General features: G+C 45.9%; 3 protein-coding genes across 4 annotated transcripts in view; 1 reads left to right on the top strand and 2 right to left on the bottom strand.

The window, feature by feature from the left end:
* Window positions 1-9,851, bottom strand: part of LOC310660848 (patched domain-containing protein 3-like) — an 81,431-nt gene extending 71,580 nt beyond the window's left edge. Inside the window, exon 1 of one of the 2 annotated variants that reach the window (XM_083406211.1) lies at window positions 8,792-9,851. The gene's annotated coding sequence lies outside the window, so the exon portion shown is untranslated. The remainder of the gene's footprint in view (window positions 1-8,791) is intronic. The other variant, XM_083406210.1, reaches the window with a different exon arrangement.
* LOC310661070 (uncharacterized protein) overlaps window positions 1-13,405 on the top strand; it is a gene marked incomplete at its 5' end in the record, with an annotated part of 128,101 nt that extends 114,696 nt beyond the window's left edge. Inside the window, 2 exons of the mRNA XM_083406832.1 lie at window positions 9,897-10,062; window positions 12,282-13,405. The remainder of the gene's footprint in view (window positions 1-9,896; window positions 10,063-12,281) is intronic.
* Window positions 436-20,640, bottom strand: LOC310661354 (uncharacterized protein). Its single transcript, XM_083407203.1, has 8 exons — window positions 19,660-20,640; window positions 19,190-19,311; window positions 18,424-18,569; window positions 15,688-17,214; window positions 7,614-8,428; window positions 4,366-4,487; window positions 3,040-3,185; window positions 436-2,813 (listed from the first exon to the last, which is right to left on the bottom strand). Exons 1-8 carry the CDS (start codon window positions 20,623-20,625, stop codon window positions 1,207-1,209), a joined length of 5,451 nt encoding a protein of 1,816 aa, XP_083263329.1. The 5' UTR covers window positions 20,626-20,640; the 3' UTR covers window positions 436-1,206.
* Window positions 20,641-21,616: the final 976 nt, after the last annotated feature.

Below are 21,616 nucleotides of genomic sequence, written 5' to 3' on the forward strand. Positions count from 1 at the left end.
GGACAAGGACCATTTTCAAAGATTCTACAAAGGTTAGAATCAGATTTTTAGATGATGAGACAGAAGGTAGACACAATATGCTTGGAGAACACAACCAAACTCTCCCTCCTCCGTCCCAGCCGCAACATTCAAAAACACCCTCCCAACTCACACATGAAAACAAAGTTGACCACAGCCAATCACAAACAAGCAACCACACCCTAGGCAAACCCCAACTTCTCTCACCACCAAAGGAACACAAGCGAATAGAACCTGCACAAACGATGCTGACACAAAACCCCACACATACATTAAGTAAAATAGAAACATCCCCACCCCACCCACCATGGCCCCCTCCACCTCTTCCCCCCTTTTCTTCCTAATGTAACACTAATGTCTCAACAAATGAAACTGACCTGTAGAAAAGGTAACTCGAAAAAAGAGACATCACACATATTTTTGTAAACCAAGAAATCTTAAAAAAATTACATTAAAAAAAGAAATAAAAAAAGAAAAGAAAATATGACACAAGCAAAGCTTGATATATTGTACATTTTGGGTGCTAATATCACAGCATCACAGAGAACATAAGAGATTCTACCTTAGTAGGCCCCTACAGATCTGGGATAAGGAGGGGTACCCACTTCAATGGGTGGTATTTCCAGGCAGGTTTGAAACGTGGCTCAACTGAAAGGGGTTTTGAGGCGCTGTCAATCAGTGGAATGTTGGTGCCTGAAATATCCTAAGCAAACTGCTGTGTTCAGGGCTTTGCAACACCTGACAATCAGCTAATCATTGGGTCTTACGAAGCCCTATGAAAAGTGCTCTGTAAGACCCATGTGGGCAAAAGGGCCACCTGATGTAATCGTGATGTCAGTGGTCCTGCTCACTTTCCAAAGTTGGCCCGCAAGTGGTGGGAGAGAGAACACTGAGGAACAATAATAATAAATCTTATTTATACCCTGCCCCCCCAGCCAAAACAGGGCTCAGAGTGGCTAATATCAAATATATGACATATTTCCATAAAATCAAGCACTCAATTAAAATACATCTTACCTCCTAAAATCAAGTCAGAATCAAAGTAAAATCCAATCAGATGGCAGCCCACAAAGTAAGGATGGGGACCTTAAATGCTCACCAGGAAGAGCCCACGCCTGCCCGCTAGGTAATTAGTTCCATTATCGAACTGCTCTCATTGTAATATTGTCATGTTTACATTAAGCAGTTTCATAATACAGTATTTGTATCTGACAAAGGAACTCCTCCAGCACTGGAGCTCTGGGCACTGACTGGAAGCTTTCTATTTGGCATTTTACAACAAAAGCCGAAGAAAGTTAAGAACACAGGAATAAAAATGAGACCGTGAACAGCCCCAAACAAGATCACCAGAAACATTATCTTAAAAAAGGTTCTGAAGATGTAAGAGGATGCCATGGAGAGTACAATAACTCCCAAGATAGTGGAAATAGCTCCCTGCGTAACAGGGTAGCCAAGGTGGTACAAAGCATCCACAGCCTTGTCATTCACTTTGTGTTTCTCACTGGCAACAAAAGCATAGGAAATATGGGCTGAGAAGTCTACTGAAAACCCTATGCAAATTACAAGGTTGATCATGGATATGGAATCAAGATTCACATTCCAGAAGGACATGAAACCAGCTACACCGACAATAACAGAGGCAATAGCAAAGGTTACCCACAAAGAACAAAGAGGATTGGGAATGAGTAGTAAGGAAATGAGTAGCATGGCTCCAGCAGCAATCACAACATTTTGAACTGTGTTCTGAACGATCACAAGATATTGATCAAAGTATATAAAAGCTGGATGATAAACCATTAATGGTACCTTGCAGTCCTTAGCAAGGCCTCTCAGTTCATTTAAAAGACTCCTCTCATCCACTGCAGTAGTAACATTGACTGTCTGTATGAAAAACCGTGACGCTATTATTTCTGTAGCAATAACACAAACATCCCACTTGAAGTCTGGATTAATCCCAAAAAGGGTGGCTAAATTGTCAATGAAAAGCCTACGGTCATCTATATTGAAAGACATACGTTTAGCGACATCTTGGTAAGTTCTCAACCAGGACACTGATAAATTCTTGTTGATGTAGGATGAGCTTTCTAGTGCATTCATACAGTTTTCAAGATCTGCACGGACAGATGAATCCCAATAAGCTTTGCTTTCAGTAACAACCACCATAACCCTTGGGCCGTATTCTGAAAAATATTCCTTTTCCCATTCATAATACTGTATGACATAAGAATTGTCACTAGCTAGATTTCGAAGATCTATACCTTCTTGGACCTGAGTGCAGCCAAAAATACTACTACCCAAGTATATGAGATAAAGGACTACCACAAGCACCTTGGTCCAGCTGTGCATAAGGAAGGGACCGTAATACTTTCTAAAGAATCCATTCATGGGGTGTTCAGTCTCTGCTCCAGTGGACTCATCAAAAGACCCTCCTACACAGCACATGTTATATGTGGAGCCCTGAGAATCCTGAGGCTCATTGTTCACTTTCATGAATGTGAGCCAGTGTCTGTTGCTTTCTTCTCGTTTCCCATTTAAAGCAAGAATGGCCCCAAGAAATGTCAGGCTATATAAGTAGCAGAACACAAAGGCTGTTCCTGTGTAGATGCAAAATGCCTGAACGGACTGGAATGAAGTTGCAATTCCAATGTAGAAGGCTAAAACGTCTGTGAGGGTCGTGATGGTAATGGATACAGCTGCTTCTCTGTAGGTGTCAGCCATTCGATCTCTGACACTGTCCTTCACTTTAGTCTTCTGCCAGCAAGACACCAGGATGAACATGTCATCAACACCAACCCCTGAAGAATGGCAAATATATAACATATTAGTTCCTATATGTCATGAGAGAAGAGAAATACAGTGATATCTTGAAACTCGAATGGCTTGGCTCCCGAAAAAAAAAGGCTCCTTAACGTCGCAAACCGGTAGATATGTAAGAGAATTTTCACCCATCATCATACTTAAATGTATTAATGAAAAGCCCAATGGAGAAGTCAGGAGGAATGTGTACATTTGCTCACTTACCAAGGATAAGAAATGGCGAATTTGCCACTGTGATAACAAACGGCACCCCACAAAAGAGCAGCAATCCAAAGCTGCTGACGACAGATAAGCCTGCTGACAGCACCCCAAAAGCTGCAACCCACACTTTTGTCCGTACACAGTCCAGCCTGGAAAACAGATTAAGAAGATTCTAATTCGATTCAAAGTATCACGGTACACGTGCTAATCCCCCCTCCCACTGAACCAAGCTAAACCCGTTAGCATCAAATGGATCGGCTATGCATGCACTGAAGCTGTGTGAAGCTTTGTTTTGAAGCTCTAGTTGCACAAAATATCTCAAAAAAGGATGCAAGCTTCCAAGCTGTTGGTAAGGCCATTCAGTCTGCATTCTTAAGATGGAATGTGGGAAAGATAGCAGACATTCAGATGAAGCTTGGTAGATCTACTACCTCCTCTTAAGCCTGCATACACATGATACCTAATAGTAATAATAATAATAATAATAATAATAATAATAATAATAATAATAATAATAATTTATTATTTCTACCCCACCCATTTGGCTGGGTTTCCCCAGCCACTCTGGGCGGCTTCCAACAGAAGGTTAAAAATACATTAAAACATCAATCATTAAAAACTTCCCTAAACAGGGCTGCCTTCAGATGTCTTCTGAATGTCATATAGTTGTTTATTTCTTTGACATCTGATGGGAGGGCGTTCCACAGGGTGGGTGCTACTACCGAGAAGGCCCTCTGCCTGGTTCCTGTAACTTCGCTTCTCACAGTGAGGATACCGCCAGAAGGCCATCGGCACTGGATCTCAATGTCCGGACAGAGCAATGGGGGTGGAGACGCTCCTTCAGGTATCCAGGACCAAGGCCGTTTAGGGCTTTAAAGATCAGCACCAACACTTTGAATTGTGCTCAGAAATGTACTGGGGGCCAATGTAGGTCTTTCAAGACCAGTGTTATGTGGTCTTGGCGGCTGCTTCCAGTCACCAGTCTAGCTGCCACATTCTGGATTAGTTGGGAGTTTCTGGGTCACCTTCAAAGGTAGCCCCACATAGAACGCGTTGCAGTAGTCCAAGCGGGAGATAACTAGAGCATGCACCACTTTGGCGAGACAGTCTGTGGGCAGGTAGGGTCTCAGCCTGCGTACCAGATGGAGCTGGTAGACAGCTATCCTAAATTGACCTGCACCTCCATGCACAGCTGTGAGTCCAAAATGACTCCCAGGCTGTGCACCTCCTCCTTCACAGACACAGTTGCCCCATTCAGGACCAGGGAGTCCCCCATACACTCTCACAAAATGAAAAGATAAAAATGATTTCCCTTTCCTCAGCAATTACCTTGAGCATGAGATAATTGAGAAGGTTATTGTTAAGGTATACGTGATGGAAAACAAAGGGACCACTTCCTTAGTATTTTTTTCAAACTCTTCTTGTCTGGACAATGAAGTAAAATAAGCCACCTGCCATAGGGAGCGGGGGGGGGGGGGGAGGAGAAGAGAAGATCACATGTTAAATATTTTCTCTCTCTTAATATATAAATCTAAATGCTCACAAGAGTATAAAGATAGGGTGCAATTAGCAGAATATAAGTGGGACCTGAAATAATTTTTGCAGCATGGAGTGTTCCTGCACAGGGACCCAAGATAGAAAACAATAAAAACATCCTTAAAACAACTCCAATACAGATGTAGACTGGGAAAGATCTCTACTTGCTAAGAGCAAGGTTCTTCAGTAGGCACTTAAAAGGCAGCCGATACAGCGTCTGTGTAATATTCAAGCAGTGGGGAGTAATTCCAAAGGACAGGAGTCACAGCACTAAAGGCCCAAGTCCTACATTGTGAGGAACAGGCCTCCTGATCAGGTGGTATCTGCTGGAGGCCCTCAGTGACTTGACTTGCCATATAAGGGGTGAGGTGGTCTTTCGAATAGCCCGTCCTAAACAGTGCAAGACTTCATACACCAAGGCTTCAAGTTAGCCAGCCATGCCCTCTTTGAGAATAATTCATTTCACTCCGCATCCCATTGGACACTCAACATTCTGAGGCCGCCCAGCAATTCTCAGTCTTCATTAAGCTGCTTGGTTGGGTTGACTGAACAAAGTCTCTAATGCCCCAAGTCACCAATGTGTGCACAACCTATGACTGACAGAAGCTTCAGCTTAGCACCACTGTCTGGCTTCAAACTTTTAGAGACAGCCACTAGTTTACATAGCTTTTAAAATCTATCCATTTGCTCATGCTTTGAGTCACTGAGAATATAAATCCAATATTGCATACATGCGTACATAGATATATATATGCAAAATTCATGAAAGATTTAAGAATTTTACGAGCAATATGGGCTTTATTAATAAATGATGGCTATTTAAGTACCTTTCCTTACAAAGTACTTAAGAGAGCTTCACCGAGGATAATAATACCGATGGCAACCAGTCATGATGCTATTCCACGTCTCCAGCTTCAGAAGCAGCCTGCCTCCAAGTACCAGAGTACTAATTGCTGAGAAACAAGAGCAAAAGAGGGATACAATCCTCATTTGTGGGTTTCCCATAAGCATCTGCTTGACCTTTATGGGTGAAAAGGATGCTTTGGTCTAATCCAGCAGAGCTCTTAAATTATTGTGCTCACCAACTAAGGGCCTTGGATCCACTTATTTTAGGACTAGTCTCGAGTTGTACAGAAACTAGTAGCGCTGAGAACTGAATTAACTTTCAACTTGGTGTTCCCCACCTCTCTGTTAAAAGTTTATTGGAGCAGGAAGAGGAAAAAAGAATTCTGTGGGAAGCAGCATGGAACTGAACAATTGTCTCTTTATTTTCCCCTTTATCTGGGGGTGGGCAGGGCAGGGAACAGAAGCCGTTAGTCTTCCTGTTAGGCCTGCCAGTAAAACTAACCAAATGTTGAGGATTGTGAGGGAGAAATCCCATTTCTGCTGAAAGATACATCTTCCATATATTGCTTAAATGTGCGTATTATACCCCACCTGATATTATACCCCACCTGATATTTATAACAAAATAATTGTCCAAAGGAGGCAGGATAATTAACTTTAAAACAAAGATAGCCTTTCAATAAAATGTCAGGCATTGATGTCTGGTTGGATGCTGTAGCAGAAGGCGTAAGTTCAAAGCAATGAGTTCTGTTTAATAGGGTGAGAGGGAAAACACATGCTAATTAATGAAAAGCTGCAACAGACTAACCCAAATGGAATAAAACTTACCTGTCTGGAGCAGTTCCTTTGCTTCCCTTCTGGATGCAAAGAGGCATATTAATAGCCTTACACTGAACAGTGTTACTGGCTCCAGTAGTCAAACCACTTAATTTTAAAAGAATTTTTTTAAGGGAGATAAAGGTAAAAAAAAGAGAGAGAGAGAGAGAGAGACAAAAAGAAAGGGAGAAACTATTCAGGTCTGGGTAGCACAGAGAAGCAGAACTAGTTGCAGTAATAACAACCCCCGCTGAGAAAACAGACACAGTACAAATTTTGCTTGGGCTTGTTAGCTAACCCTCAGTTTTAGTACGCAGTGAGGTTCTGCTTTCTGTTCTACAAAGGCTAAGTGAGCAAGTCCTTTTTTGTTTTCACTTTCGCAAATAAGGGGGAGGGGTTCCTATGGGTGAGGAGCTGTGGATCGGATGATTTGTATTTCAAACAAATCAGCCCATCACACTGACATAATCTGGAGGAGGTGTTGCTAGAGGTTAATTCGGGGCTCCAAGCTTTTTGCAGTGGGGCCCAAATTCATTCCCCTTGCTCCCCCTATTTAAACATATTTTGACAGCTTTATTTATAGTGCAGTTGGAAGTCCTGCAACGAACATTATTCTCAAGACCCCAGTCAACCACCATCAGGTCAGATCCTGATTCTCCCCATCCTATGGTCCAACTTTGACAGGTGGGTAGAGGAAATTGACAGATGGGTGGTCCTATCAAAGTGGGCTAATGGGAGTAGGGGAAGATGGTGCCCAAGTAGAATTGAAGTCCCAATGCATCAGCTGATGGGTGGTCCTTTCTGCTGGGATCGGTGGTATGTGCAGCTGATCTAGTCCTATCTCTACCTGCCCTGTGCCTGACATCACATGTGACATCAGATGTAGGGTGTGTGGGCATAGTTTCAGTAAAATGGCCTTATGGGCCAAATGGTGAAGTTTGGCAGGCCAAATTTGGCCCATGGGCTCAAGGTGTTCTGCCCCTGATTTACATCCAAGCATGTCCAAGCAGTGCACAACTAGTAATTCAGGAAAAAGCAGAAAAGCATAAAATGCATTTTTAAAACCTAGAGATTGACACAAGGCATAGTAATAATGTGTATCATTTTTAAAGAGGTGCTTCTTGGCATTCTTGCATTGCCAGAGATGCTGTTTTCTAATTCCTGTGGTGACACACATTGCTTACTTACTAAAATTAATGTTTGGCGGTCACTGAATGCTTCCACTTGCTGATGCAGGTGGGTTAGGCATGGGGAACCTCTGGCCCTAGTGATTTGACTTCAGATCCTGTTCGCTCCAGTAAGCAGTAAGTAATGCATCAGGCAGACACAGAGATTCATATCGGTCACATTCCGGCTCCATCGTGCCAGGAGACGCTTACCTGGATGGTTGCGAGGTTCAAGGATTTCACCACGCCCGGGATGCGCTCCAGAAACGTCCGGAGCCAGAGCGCGTTGTCGTTTCTGCGAGAAGCCTCATCCTCCTGCAAGTAGTAGAAGAGGCGCAGCGCTTTGGCTGCCCGGACGGGGCGCGCCGGCCCATCCCCGGGGCCCAAGTCGAGGCCTCCCAGAAAGGGGGGCAAGAAAAGGGGGCCGGGAAGGTGCGGAGGGATGTAGAGCGGGAAGGTGAGGTGGGGCAGCAGCGCCTCGATGCGCGACCCGCCTTGCACCAAGCTGAGCAGCGGGTTGGCGCTGCTGCAGTTGTGGCCGGGGCTGCTCCGCGCGCAGAGCCGGGCGAAGGGGAGCGCGGCGCCGTCGGGGCTGCGGAGTCCCCGCACCGCCTGGTCCAGCGCCAGCAGCTCGGCGAAGGCCTCCCGGGTGAGGAGCGAGCCTCCGCCGCGGGCCACGGCCAGGAGGGAGGCGAAGGAGCCCTCGGTGCTCAGCCTCTCGGCGGAGAAGCGCCGCGCGTCGTCGGTGGGGAAGTGCGCCTGCACGAAGCGCCGCTCGCTCTTGGCGGGGCCCCCGAGCGGCGTGAACTGGCCCTCGATGTCGTTGTCCTCCAGGCTGCTCAGGAACGCGAAGCCGGCGCCCAGCCCGCCCGTCAGCGCCAGAGGCACGAGCAGGAAGGGCCACGGGTGCGCGCCCACCTGGGCGCCCAGGGCCCGCAGCGCGCGCGACAGGGGCCTCTCCACGCAGTCCGTGTGGCAGTTGAGGGGCGCCATCGCTTTTTCTCTTTCTCCTCCTCCCAGCGGCGAAGAGAGTTAAGAGAGTTCAGACCGTTATCCGAGTAAGCCAGGCGTAGGGCAGCCCGGCCCCACTTAGCACGAGTTTCTGAAACATCTCGAAAAGGGGGAACTGAGCGGGAAAAGATGGTAAAAATGGCCTCTGGGCGGAGGTTCGCCGTCCGGGAAACGCCCACCCGCCTCAGAAGCCGGTTGGGGGGAGGGAGCGAGGCGATGCTGAGGGAAACTCCCTTCAGCGAAGGCATCAGTTTCTTGGCTGCAATCTGGCTGCTATGTCTGAGGGAAACTCCCGAGAAAATCCAGAACGAGAGGGCGCGGTGCCTTTTTAAGCCAAGATGCTTCGTCTCGGCAGTCTTTTTTCCGCAAGGGTGGGCGACCTGCGGCTCCCCACTTCTGTTTACTGTACACTCACCGCATTTCCAGTGCAGTTTTTAATTCATGTTCCCATGACATGTTATGTATTTTGTACTCCATTATAAAATACTGCTGACTGGAGTCCTTAAGCCACTCCTAATTTGTCTCTCTCCTGCCATCAGCACCCTCAAAGAGGAACAAATCTGACAGTAATGAAGCTGTCCTGATGAGAACAGTCAAAGGCAGAAAGAGGCATGAAACGCACTGGCGGGGGGACGACAACAACTTAATAGCGCTCTGAGGCAGGAATGTGAACCACACCCCAAGTATTAAAAAAAAAAGTATTTTACTTTCAGTTTTACTTCTTATGCACATGACCTGATTTTTTAAGGAACTTGCTTGCTGCTGCATCTGCTGTTTTGATAGTATTTAGCTCCTTCTGATAAAAAAAATTAATGATGAGTGTGCCACGTATAAATATATATATATATTAAAAGCTTGCTGAAGACCAGCTAGGATCCAGAAGAGCAAAAAGGCACTGTTCTTTAAAGCTAGCACTAAGAAGATTTCACAGAAGTTGAATGAAGCAGTTTTGGAATAAACTGGTGAGAAATTGCAGATTCACAAGAGTTCATGAATCTAGAAATTATTATAATTATGTGATTGCCAAGCAAGTTCTTTTAAATGCCACGGTGAAAGGTTTTAGATTTTTTTATTGTACAGAATGATGCTTGTGCCGGATTTCAGAAACCACAAGAATATAAATAGATTTCCTGCTCATATGACATACTTGTAGATATACTTAGGATGTGACATACCAGATTTTTAATGTGCATGTGGCTTGCACAGCCCTGACTTTTAATTGCACTCTTTCTCAATGTTTTCCATCCACAGCTGTGGATGCGCTGCTGTTCTCTCCCACCCCCCCCCCAAGAATTCCAGAAACCTGTGGTCCATTGTGGGCATGCCTGCAGGTGTTTGTTTCCCTGTGCTTGCAGTCACTTTATATATATGTTTATGTATATGCACGTTTTCCAAAATATCAGACATGTATTTTTCCCTCCTTACTGTACTATCCACAGGTCAGTAAAATCTATTTACTCTTAACCGTATATCATTTATGAACAGGTTAAAAAGCACTGGTTCCAATACAGATTCTTGGGGAACCTTTCTTAGTACATGACTCTCTGGACCAGCCACAATATCTCAACCTGATTTATCTCACAGCATTTTTGTGAGGATAAAATGGAGAAGAGGGGGCCATGTATGCCACACTGAGCTCCTAGGAAGAAAGGTGAGATATAAATTTAAGGTAAAGGTAAAGGTAAAGGTACCCCTGCCCGTACGGGCCAGTCTTGACAGACTCTAGGGTTGTGCGCCCATCTCACTCAAAGAGGCCGGGGGCCAGCGCTGTCCGCAGACACTTCCGGGTCACTTGGCCAGCGTGACATCGCTGCTCTGGCGAGCCAGAGTCGCACACGGAAACGCCGTTTACCTTCCCGCTAGTAAGCGGTCCCTATTTATCTACTTGCACTCAGGGGTGCTTTCAAACTGCTAGGTTGGCAGGCGCTGGGACCGAACAGTGGGAGCGCACCCCGCCGCGGGGATTCGAACCGCCGACCTTTCGATCGGCAAGCCCTAGGCACTGAGGCTTTAACCCACAGTGCCACCCGCGTCCGAGATATAAATTTAGGAATTAGTAAATCCCTCCATTGTGAGAATTGTCCATTTATTCCTCCTCTGCTTCCAGCTACTGATGCAAAACTACTAAAATTGCTCAGGAACCTTGGGTGAGGGACTTTGTCAAAGGCTTTTTAAATATCCCAAGTGTACAGTGCTTACTAGATAACCCTGAGGGATAGCTCAGTTGGTAGAGCATGAGGTTGTGGGTTGTAGGTTCAAGCCCCACATTGGATGAAAGATTCCTGCATTGCAAGGGGTTTGGACTAGATCAGGCATGTCCAACAGGTAGATTGTGATCTACTGTTAGATCACTGGACGTTTGTGGTAGAGACTGGCTCCCCCTAAAGCTCAACAAGTTTGGCTCCTCTAAAAAAAGCTCACCAACTTTGACCTGAACCGCAAGAAAACGGGGCTTTCCTCCTCCCTAAAAAAAGCTGAACAACTTTGACCTGAACCCTCCAAAAAGGGAGTAGATCACTGCCAGTTGTTTACTTTGTGAGTAGATCGCAGTCTCTTGGGAGTTGGCCACCTCTGGACTAGATGATCCTACTGATCCCTTCCAACTCTATGATCCAAGCTTCAAGCAAGCCCCATGCACAAGCTTATTAACACTCCCAAGGAACTGTGAAAGATTAATGAGACACAACTTACTTTTGCAGAAACCATGTTGATCCTGCTTTGGAAGATTTGGGTTTGCATATTTTTGATTAACTTTAATAATGCTTTCCACCCACCAATTTACCTAGAACACACGTTAAACTAAATGGCCTACAATTTCCTGGATTCCCTCTGGATCCATTCTTTAAATTGTGTGCTACATTGGTCACTTTCAAGTTTTTAGGAATGGAGGCCAATCTTAGGAACTCGTTACATATTATTTGTTAGGTCAGCAGTTTCACGTGTGAGTTCTTTAAGAACTGTCACTGTTGGGCTAAAGTGGGGGACTCCCATTCACATCCCTTTCTGGTCATGAAGTTCATGGGGTAACCTTGGGCCAGTCAGTTTGTCAGCCTAACCTACATCAGAGGGTAGGCTGGAAAGATAAAACAGCAGTGTGGTGGAAATAACCATTGACACCACAATGAGGAAAAGTAGGTGTTGTTTTGGAAAAAACGCCCCCAAAGGTATAAAAGTAAAAAGCAAGGGAAACTAGTCCTATACCAAAATTAAACGGTATCAATAGGGTTCATGTGGAGGACAGCAAGGCTCACTTTAGATCCTCACCCTTGAGCAATGCCTACAAGTAATTACAGTGGTACCTTGGTTCTTGAACTCAATCCGTTCTCGAAATCTGTTCGACTTCCAAAACGTTCGCAAACCAAGGTGCGGCTTCTGATTGGCCCCGGAAACAATGCCGACAGCTGAAATGGACATTTGGCTTCCAAAAAACGTTCGCAAGCCAGAACACTTCTGGGTTTGCGGCATTCGGGAGCCAAGCCATTCGGCAGCCAAAGTACCACTGTAATCCTTGCATGGACATTGGGATGGGAGTCACTGACAAGAGGTGAGGTTTTGCTCTGCTCCACGTATTAGCTCTATGAAGGTCATGCAATTTTCTGATGAGGGCTACAGTCTGCAGTGGGGTAGCCAAGATGATGCCCTCCATGTGCTGCACTTCAACTCCCTTCAGTCTCCAATTCCCATCACCCCCAGCCAGCATAGCCACTGGTCAGGGATGATGGGAACTGTAGTCCAACAAACATTGTGACTGCACTATGTTGGCTGCCCTTGGTCTCCAGAATGTGTGAAATGTCAGTGGATGAAATATTGCTTCATATGAGCTATGGAGACAAAGATGTTCTCACTCGTATTTCTCTTTGTATCATACAGTGGAAGAAAGTTTCGGAGAATATCATAGGCATCAGTGCAGTTCTTACTCCATTGGCCGATTTATAAGCATTGCTGTGCAATGGATTCTGGCGCTCAGGAACCCTTCACCCTCACAACAAGCATGCACAAATACTTGGAACAATGTTTGCTGGGACTGGGACAGATTTGCCGGCAAGTCCAACATGGTGGCTATGGGGGATGGCTATGGTTCAGTGGCAGAACGTGTATATTGCATGCGCAACATCCCAGGTTCAATCCTCAACTGGGAGAAAACAGTGTCTGAAATTTTGGGAAGCCACTGTCAATCAATGTAGACAATACTGAGACAGATGGGCCAATGGTCTGACTCAGGAAAAGGCAGCTCCCTGTGTTCCTATGACCAATGTTTTTCATATGTACATTCAATGGTTTTACTTATAATTACAGTATTATATATTTATTTATACCCCACCTTTTTTCCTGATGGGACTCAAGGCTGCTTACATGTAAAAAGGAAACACTAAAGAAAACAATTAAACATTGTTAGAAGTAAAACTACACACATATGTAAAATCTATTAAAAACACATAAATAATTACAATAAAAACAGCATGGCACCAGCCCTCATTAAAAGCAGGCAGTTCCCAAAAGCCTTTTGGAACAAAAGCTTTCACCTGCTGGTGGAAGGACAACAAGGAGGGAGCCAGTCTAACATCTCTAGGGAAGGAGTTCCAAAGTCTGGGAACAGCCACAGAAAAGACCCTCTCCCTACCAAGTGTGCCTGGGAAGGTGGCAGGACTGAGAGAAGAGCCTCTCCCAAAGATGTCAACATCCAGGCAGGTTTGTATGAGGGAATGCGGTCTTTCAGATAGCTTGACTAAAGCTGTGTAGGGCTTTAAAAGTCATAACTTTGAATTGTGCAAAGAAGTCATGTGCTCTCCGGTCTACGATCTGGCTGCAGCTTTTCGAGCCAGTTGAGGTTTCTGAGCACTTTTCAAAGACACCCCACATAAAGTGAGTTACGGTGTTTTCATTTAAATGCTAAATAGCATGGGGGCAGAATAGAACCCTGAAGGACCCCATAGGCCAGGCATGGCCAAACTTGGCCCTCCAGATGTTTTGAGACTACAATTCCCATCATCCCTAGCTAACAGGACCAGCGGTCAGGGAATGATGATGGGAATTGTAGTCCCAAAACATCTGGAGGGCCAAGTTTGGCCATGCCTGCCATAGGCCAACAGCCAAGATGTTGAACAGGAGTCCCCCAGGACCACCTCCTGGGTTTACCCATCCAGGAAGGACAGTGCCACTGTAAAGCAGGACCTCCAAGTCCCAGCACAGAGAGATACCATAGTCCAGATCTTTCCAAACTTTTCACGTTGGTGACACTTTTTGGACATGCATCAATTTGCAACACAGTCATTCAGTTTTACTAGCAAACCGTAGGTTAAACTGACCACTTTCCAGCCCTGGCAGGAGCGTGGGGAGTGTTTGCGTGACACACCTACACACTGCAGCCAACACACTAACGTGTTGCAACGCACATTTTGGAAAGCTCTGCCACAGCTGATGGTATCAAAAGCTGCGGAGACATCAAGAAGAACTAAAGGATCTAGCACACGGTAGCTCTCATATTTTCAAGGATCCTGTCCACATCCTCGGGCTGTAGTTTGAAAAGTCCAAAGCAGACTCCAAAGTTACATCCACTGGACCTGTATCAACTACAGTATCCGAATCTGAAGAAATCTGAGAGGTTTTGTCAACGAAGTGTTGAGCAAATTGTACACAGTGGTCACATGGACCAGAGTGTAAAAGACCCCGGACCACTTGAAACAGCTCTGCTGGATGGCTCGTTGCTGATGCAATGGAGGCAGAGAAAAAAGATTTAATGGATGTTTGCCAGAGATGCATGAGCTTCTCGTTAAGGAACCCTACCAGACTTACAATGAACTTCATAGTTCCACAGAATGTGAATTGAAAACCATTGCAAAAGCTACTTGTGTGACTAGCACAACCATATTCTAGGTCAGGGGTCAGCAACCTTTTTCAGCTATGGGCTGGTCCACCATCTCTCAGACCATGTGGTGGGCCGGACTATATTTTGAAAAAGGGAGAAAAAAAAGGAACAAATTCTTATGCCCCACAAATAACCCAGAGATGCATTTTAAATAAAAGCACACATTCTACTCATCTAAAAACATGCTGATTCCTGAACCGTCTGCGGCTGGATTGAGAAGGCAATTGGGCCGCATCTGGCCCACGAGCCTTAGGTTGCGTACCCCTGTTCTAGGTGGTATTTACAACTGCATATGCCAAACTATTTTAAAAGGAGAGAAGGAAACGGACTGTGATTTTCCAGTGGCAAAATAAAACAGTTTGAGTATTACAAAAATTCAATATATTTGAACAGAAGCAGCAACTTAAGACTAAAGAGAAAAAACAAATGGCTGTAACAAATTTGTAAAATTTGCATCTGTAATGTTGACCTCCGCTGATCCCCCACCCCCCCAAAAAACATTTGTCATCAATGTCACCAGCCATATTAACAGACTGATCCTAAAGATAGTGTAAGTTGTAGCTGAACTGGTGCACAGGGCAACACACTGCAATATAGCTGTCAAGTTACTCAGAAGCCTTGTTCCATCTTGAGATGAAGCACAAAACTGAACTTTATTTTCCTGTTCGGTCTAGTCTTCTTCCACAGTGCCATCTAGTGACACTTGTGTTCAAAGAGCTAACTCCTCGCCCTCCCTGAAGTTAGCACAGAAAAGTAAACACAATAAATAAATAAACTGAATTATTTTAATAGTATACATTACAATTTTTGATGGAGGTCTGGAGAGATCACCTCAGCTTTCACCTTCATTATGTCCTGTTGACAGTCAGCCCTGTTTCACATGAGAATTGCCCCTCAGTGCTTTTAAGGCTTGAATCCACGGCACCGATTTCAGATCTTCTCTTTTGACAAACCTCACATCAACGATTCTGTTTCCTTTACCGATGATGATGAAGTCTGAACTGGGGGGCACTCCAGAATACAAACTCTCCCATTTAAAAATGGTTTACACAAATACAATGAGAGCCCAGATCGTATGAGATTTGGGCCTGGACTTAATTTGCCTCATACAGGGACCCACACTGCAACCAGCTAGACTTCTCCACACACTGCACCCCCTTATCTAGGTGCCCGCCATGGCTCTGAACCCAAGGCACAGCTGGGACGCCAACACAAAAGAGGAGAAGCAAAGTGCTTCTGTAAAGGCAACCGTCACAGCATGTTGTTAAGCTCCTTACAGGCCCCCAAACCATCTTTATCCCATTCTACTCTTATCTGGGGCGCACCATTGCTATGGTGTCTGAACCATGCCATCACAAACAGGCAGGTAGTGTTTTTGGAGTCTGCAGATGAACCTGAACAGTTGATTTTAAGGAATAATATCCCCAAAAAAGAATGTTAAAAACACAGGAATAAAAACGAGACCGTGAACGAGTCCCAACACTATAACCAGAAACATTATCTTAAAAAAAGTTCTAAAGATGTAAGTGGAAGACATGGACAGCACCAGGATACCCGCAATGGTGGAAACAGCTCCCTGTAGGACAGGGTAACCAAGGCGGTAGAGAGATTCCACTGCCTTGTCATTCACTCTGGGTTTCTCACTGGCAATGAAGGCATAGGAAATATGGGCTGAGAAGTCTACTGAAAACCCTATGCAGATAACAAGGCTGATCATGGATATGGAGTCAAGGCTCACGTTCCAAAAGGCCATGAAACCAGACACACCAACAATAACAGAGGTAATAGCAAAGGTTACCCACAGGGAGCAAAGAGGATTGGGGATGAGCAGCAAGGAAGTAATTAACATGGCACCAGCAGCGCTCAAAACACTATGAATGGTGTTCTTAATTATTACATTGTATTGATCAAAGTATATAAAAGCTGGATGATAAACCATCAGTGGTAACTTACAGTCCTCTGCAAGCTGTCTGAACTGGTTTAAAAGTTCCTTCTTCTTCTCTACATTGGTAATATTGATGGTCTGTACGAAAAATCGTGACACTGGAATTTCCATAGCACTAACATTAACATCCCACTTAGATTCTGGATGTACTCTAAACAGAGCTGATAAATTGCCAATAAATGAACTTCGGTCATTTAAATTTGAAGAAATGCCTTTTGCAACAGTTTCGTAAGTTCTCAACCATGACTCTGAAAGATCCTTGTCCACATAGGAAAGATCTTCCATTGATTGCATACACTTCTCAAGATCTGCACGGACAGATGAATTCCAATACGGTATGCTTTCCCTAACAATAACCATGACCCTGGGGCCATACTCAGAAAAATATTTTTCTTCCAGGTCATAATACGGAATGACATAAGAACGATCTACAGCTAGATTTCGGACATTTATTCCTTCTTTAAGTTGTCCGCACCCATAACTACTACTTACCAGGTATGCCAGATACAGGACTGTCACAAACAACTTGGTCCAGGTATGCATCAGGAAGGGGCCAAAGTAATTTTTAAAGAAGCCATTCATGGGATGCTCAATCTCTGCTCCAGTGGACTCATCAATAAACCCTCCTATACAGCACCTGTTATACATAGGGCTCTTCGAATCTTGAGGCTTATCCATCACTTTCTGGAACGTTAGCCAATGCCTGTTGCTTTCTTCTCTTCGGCCATTAAGAGCAATAATTGCCCCAAGGAAAGTCAGGTTGTAGACGTAGCAGAAAAGAAAGGCTGTGCCTGTATACAAGCAAAATGACCGAATGGACATGAAGGAACTTTCAATTCCAATGTAGAAGGCTAAAACATCGGTAAGTGTTGTGATGGTAACGGAGACAGCTGCATCTGCGTAGGTGTCAGCCATCCGATCTTTGACACTCTTCTTCACTTGAGTCTTCTGCCAGCAGGACACCAGGATGAACATGTCATCAACACCAACCCCTGAAGAACAGGAACTATTGATCATGCCAGTTGCAAACATGCCACAGGACAAACATGTGAATATATAGATATATACAAGAGGAACACACCTAGACATTTTTTATTTACAGATTAGTAAGTTATATTAATATTGCAATTCTATATATAAAACAGAGAGCCCTGTGATGCCTTAATAACAAAAGACTTCCGTTGGAGACAATGGCAAGCTTTCCCCCAGACTTCACTGTAGTTATGGACAGGATGCCATGAGCTAGACAGAGACATCCAGCCTGTGTTCTACCAGTTCCCCACTCTGGTGCACACAACTGGGACCTTACAGTGCAATAATATACCTCTCTACTCAAAAGTAAAGGTAAAGGGACCCCTGACCATTAGTTCCAGTCGTGGCTGACCCTGGGGTTGTGGTGCTCATCTCGCTTTATTGGCCAAGGGAGCCGGTGTACAGCTTCCGGATCATGTGGCCAGCATGACCAAGCCGCTTCTGGCAAACCAGAGCAGCGCACGGAAACGCCGTTTACCTTCCCGCCGGAGCGGTACCTATTTATCTACTTGCACTCTGACGTGCTTTTGAACTGCTAAGTTGGTAGGAGCAGGGACCGAACAACGGGAGCTCACCCCATCACAGTGATTCGAACCGCTGACCTTCTGATCGGCAAGTCCTAGGCTCCGTGGTTTAACCCACAGCCCCACCTACTCAAAAGTAAGTCTCACTAAATTTAATGCGGCTTACTCCCAAGTAAGTGGATATAGCTGATCATAGTGCAGATCAAAGAATTGGAAGGGGCCCTGAGGTCCATCTAGTTCAAGACCCTGCAATGCAGGAATATGCAGCTGTTCTGTACCCTAAGAAGATTAACCATGACAGAGCACCATAGAGCAGAGCTTTCCAAACTGTGTGTCGCGACATGTTAGTGTGTTGGCTGCAGTGTGCCGTGCAAACGCTCCCCGTGCTCCTCCAGGGACTGGAAAAGGGGTTAGTTTAACCTACGGTTTGCTAGTCAAACTGAATTACTGTGTCACAAAATGACGCATGTCTAAAAAGTGTGTTACAAGTATGAAAAGTTTGGAAAGCTCTGCCATAGAGAAACTAGAATTCTTAGCACAGTTCAGGAAAATAATAGATGGGTGAAAGTTCTCTTTCATATTTAGATATTCTCATCAAAAGCCCACTGGATAGAGCATGAGGAATGCACACATTTGCCCACTTACCAAGTATAAGAAAGGGTGAATTTGCAGCCGTGATAACAAATGGCATTCCACAAAACAGCAGTAATCCAAAGCTGCTGACGACAGATAATCCTGCTGACATCACCCCAAAAAATGAAACCCAAATTTTTGTCCGTACACAATCCATCCTGTAAAGCAGATAAAGAAGAACATATCTAGATTCAGAGTTTCAATGTGTATGTGCCAATTTACGCCCTTAGAGAAATGGAAACTGGCAGAGGTATCAGTACTGGATTACCCAATAGGCAGACTAAGCATGTGTTTAGTGTACCAATGATCAAAAGCCACTCTAGGTAGTGGTAACACCGTCTCTTCAGTCTATGTGTGGGCTTCGCTCTGTCTACACTGTAGAAACTTGACCAGCAGACACCCAAAAAGCATGGAAAACAGATTTAAAAGCATCTAGTGGAATATGGCATTTCATGGTACATGTGCCAATTTGCTCCCTCCTGCGTATTAAAGATTTGCCCATGTTGAAAAAGAGGGATGTTCCGTGCAGAGCCGTAGCTAGGTGATCTTGCGCCCCTGACAGAACCGTCCAGATTGCACCCCTTAGCCTTAGCTCTTCTTTCCGCCTCTCTCCAACGCCCCCTTCCACCCATTCAATTCACCCTTTATTTAAAACCATTTCTTATAAGGCAATAATCAATATTTATATTTATGGACACATTTTTAGCCTATTTTGCACCACCCCTAGCTATGGCCCTGGTTCCCTCCCTCTCCCAAGAATTATGGGGTGAGAAGTTACCTTGCACATGATACAATTGTAAAGATTATTGTTAAAAAATACGCGATAGTGGCCAATGGGATCACTTTGCCAGTAAGTCTTTCCAGTTCTTCTTTTTTTGATACTGAGGAAATATAGAATACCTGTCAGGTTAGGGGTGGGGAAAGAAGGAAGAACATAGAGTGTTAAATAATCTGTCCCTTGATTTATAGCTTAATGTTCTCAAGGGCTAAGAAGACAGGCTAAGAATAATCATAAAATGAATAGTTATTATTATTGCTCGTTCCTTCATAGTATTTTTTTTTTAGTGTGATTACTGATGAGCTCCAAAACATGGCAACTTAATTCCAAATTAAAGCGTGTTGCATGGCGATCTAAAGTAATAATAATAATAATAAATTCACTTGCCCAGTTTTCCCCAAGATGAGTTTCATTTCAGAGGACCCTCCTACAAGTGTCAATTTAGGAGCGGCTGGAAGAAAGCCACTTACCCGGATGAATTTGAACTTTAAGGAGTCCAGCACGCCGGGGATGCGCTTCAGAAAGGCCTTCAGCCAGATCTTGCTGGCCTCGCGCCTCGAAGACACGTCATGCTGCAAGAAATAAATGAGGCGCATCGCTTTGGCCGCGCGCAACGGGCGCGCCGGGCCGACTCCGGGAAGCAGCTTCTCCCCACCCAGGAAGGGGCCGAGGAAAACGCCGCCGTCGGCGATGGGGAAAGTCAGGGTGGGCAGCAGCGCCTCGATCCTGCCCGGGTCGCCTTGCACGGCGCTGAATAGCGGGTTGGGGCTGCTGCACGTGGCGTTCTCAATGCGCGCGCAAAGGCTGTCGAAGGAGACGCCCCCGACGACGATCCTCCGGAAAGCGGCGTCCAGGGCCAGCAGCTCGGCGAAGGCCTCCCGGGTGAGCAGCGAGTCCCCGTCGGCCACGGCGATGAAGGAGGCGAAGGAGCCCTCGGTGCTCAGCCTCTGCGGGGAGAAGCGCGCGGCGTCGTCCGTCGGGAAGTGCGCCAGGACGAAACGGCGCTCCGCCTTGGCGGGGCCTCCGATGGGCGTGTACATGCCTTCGAGGTCGCCGAGGTCGTTGCGGGGCAGGTACTTGAAGCCGGCGCCCAGCCCGCCCGTCAGCGCCAAGGGCACGAGCAGGAAGGGCCACGGGTGCGCGCCCACCAAGCCGCCTAAGTCCCGCAGCATGCGCGACAGGGGCCGTTCCACGCAGTCCGTGTGCAAGCGGCGCAGTCCCCGGGCCGCCATCGCCTGCCTGCTTCTTTCCCCGCCGAGACAGCCGCTTGCGGCGTCGGGGCCGGCTGCTCTGCGCGGTGGGCGCCGGTCTTCCCGTCGCAGCGTGGGCGTCGCCGTCCGTTGCCGGGCGGGCGTTATTTCTCCTGACGTGGCTGCGTTCCACGCGCCCGCCGCCGTGGCCTCCTGCTGGGACGCGCAAGGCCCGGCGGGCGTCATATCAGAGGGAAGCGGGGCTGGCCCTCGGCTGCAAATGCTCGGGCTCGCGTTCCATCTGGGAATGCCAGGCCGGATTTAGGTTTGATGAGGCCCTAAGCTAGAAGGTAATGGGGCCCTTTCTATGTCCAGCTGTCCTTTGACAGCAACAAATTGCCGCTGTTATTTGTGTTGAATATATAAAGGTAAAGGGACCCATGACCATTAGGTCCAGTCATGGCTGACTCTGGGGGCGGCGCTCATCTTGTTTTATTGGCCGGGTCATGTGGCCAGCAGGACTAAGCCGCTTCTGGCAAACCAGAGCAGCGCATGGAAACACCGTTTACCTTCCCGCTGGAGTGGTACCTATTTATCTACTTGCACTTTGACATGCTTTTGAACTGCTAGGTTGGCAGGAGCTGGGACTGAGCAACAGGAGCTCACCCTGTCGCAAGGATTCGAACCGCCGACCTTCTGATCGGCAAGCCCTAGGCTCTGTGATTTAACCCACAGCGCCACCCGCGTCCCCTAGGGGTCTTTACCTTTACCTTATTCATTTCATTGGGTCAATACTTTACATTTCTCCCTGTTAAAATTCATCTTGTTTGTTTTTGCCCAGTTCTCTAATCTGTCAAGGTCGTTTTGAAGTGTGATCCTGTCCTCTGGATATAAAGACCATTGGTCTGATTATGTGAAATTAGTAATAAAAAGTATTGCAAGAAAGACCTCAGTGCAACAGTAGCCTCTTCCTCTTGCGGCTCACATCAGTTATGCATAATCTGTGGATTTAAAAGGGTAAATAAATTATGTGAACAAATTTGGTTTGTGTTCACCATTCCTGAACCTGAGTTAACACCTGAATGGAGGGAATTTCTGTATCTGTGTCCGCTCAGAGCAGAATTCTTCGGAGGAATATAAGAGAGTGTTGTGCATGTGCAGAAATTAGCCTATTGTCCTGAGGTAAAATTTACTTTCTGCCTTCCATCCATTTTGCCCCGGCCCTGCCCACCACTGG

The sequence above is a fragment of the Podarcis tiliguerta genome (assembly GCF_965153285.1).
Source record: "Podarcis tiliguerta genome assembly, chromosome: 12".
NCBI classification, from domain to species: Eukaryota; Metazoa; Chordata; class Lepidosauria; order Squamata; family Lacertidae; genus Podarcis; species Podarcis tiliguerta.

Bases quoted from the DNA above. Each gene is read 5' to 3' on its own strand.
- LOC310661354 (XM_083407203.1), bottom strand. From the start codon at position 20,625: ATGACGCCCGCCGGGCCTTGCGCGTCCCAGCAGGAGGCCACGGCGGCG. The intron at 8,429-15,687 runs AAAATCAACTGT...TCTCTTAACTCT, and splicing joins TTTTGGGGATATTATTCCTT to CTTCGCCGCTGGGAGGAGGA. The intron at 4,488-7,613 runs GTAAGCGTCTCC...TCCCTATGGCAG, and splicing joins TGAACCTCGCAACCATCCAG to GTGGCTTATTTTACTTCATT.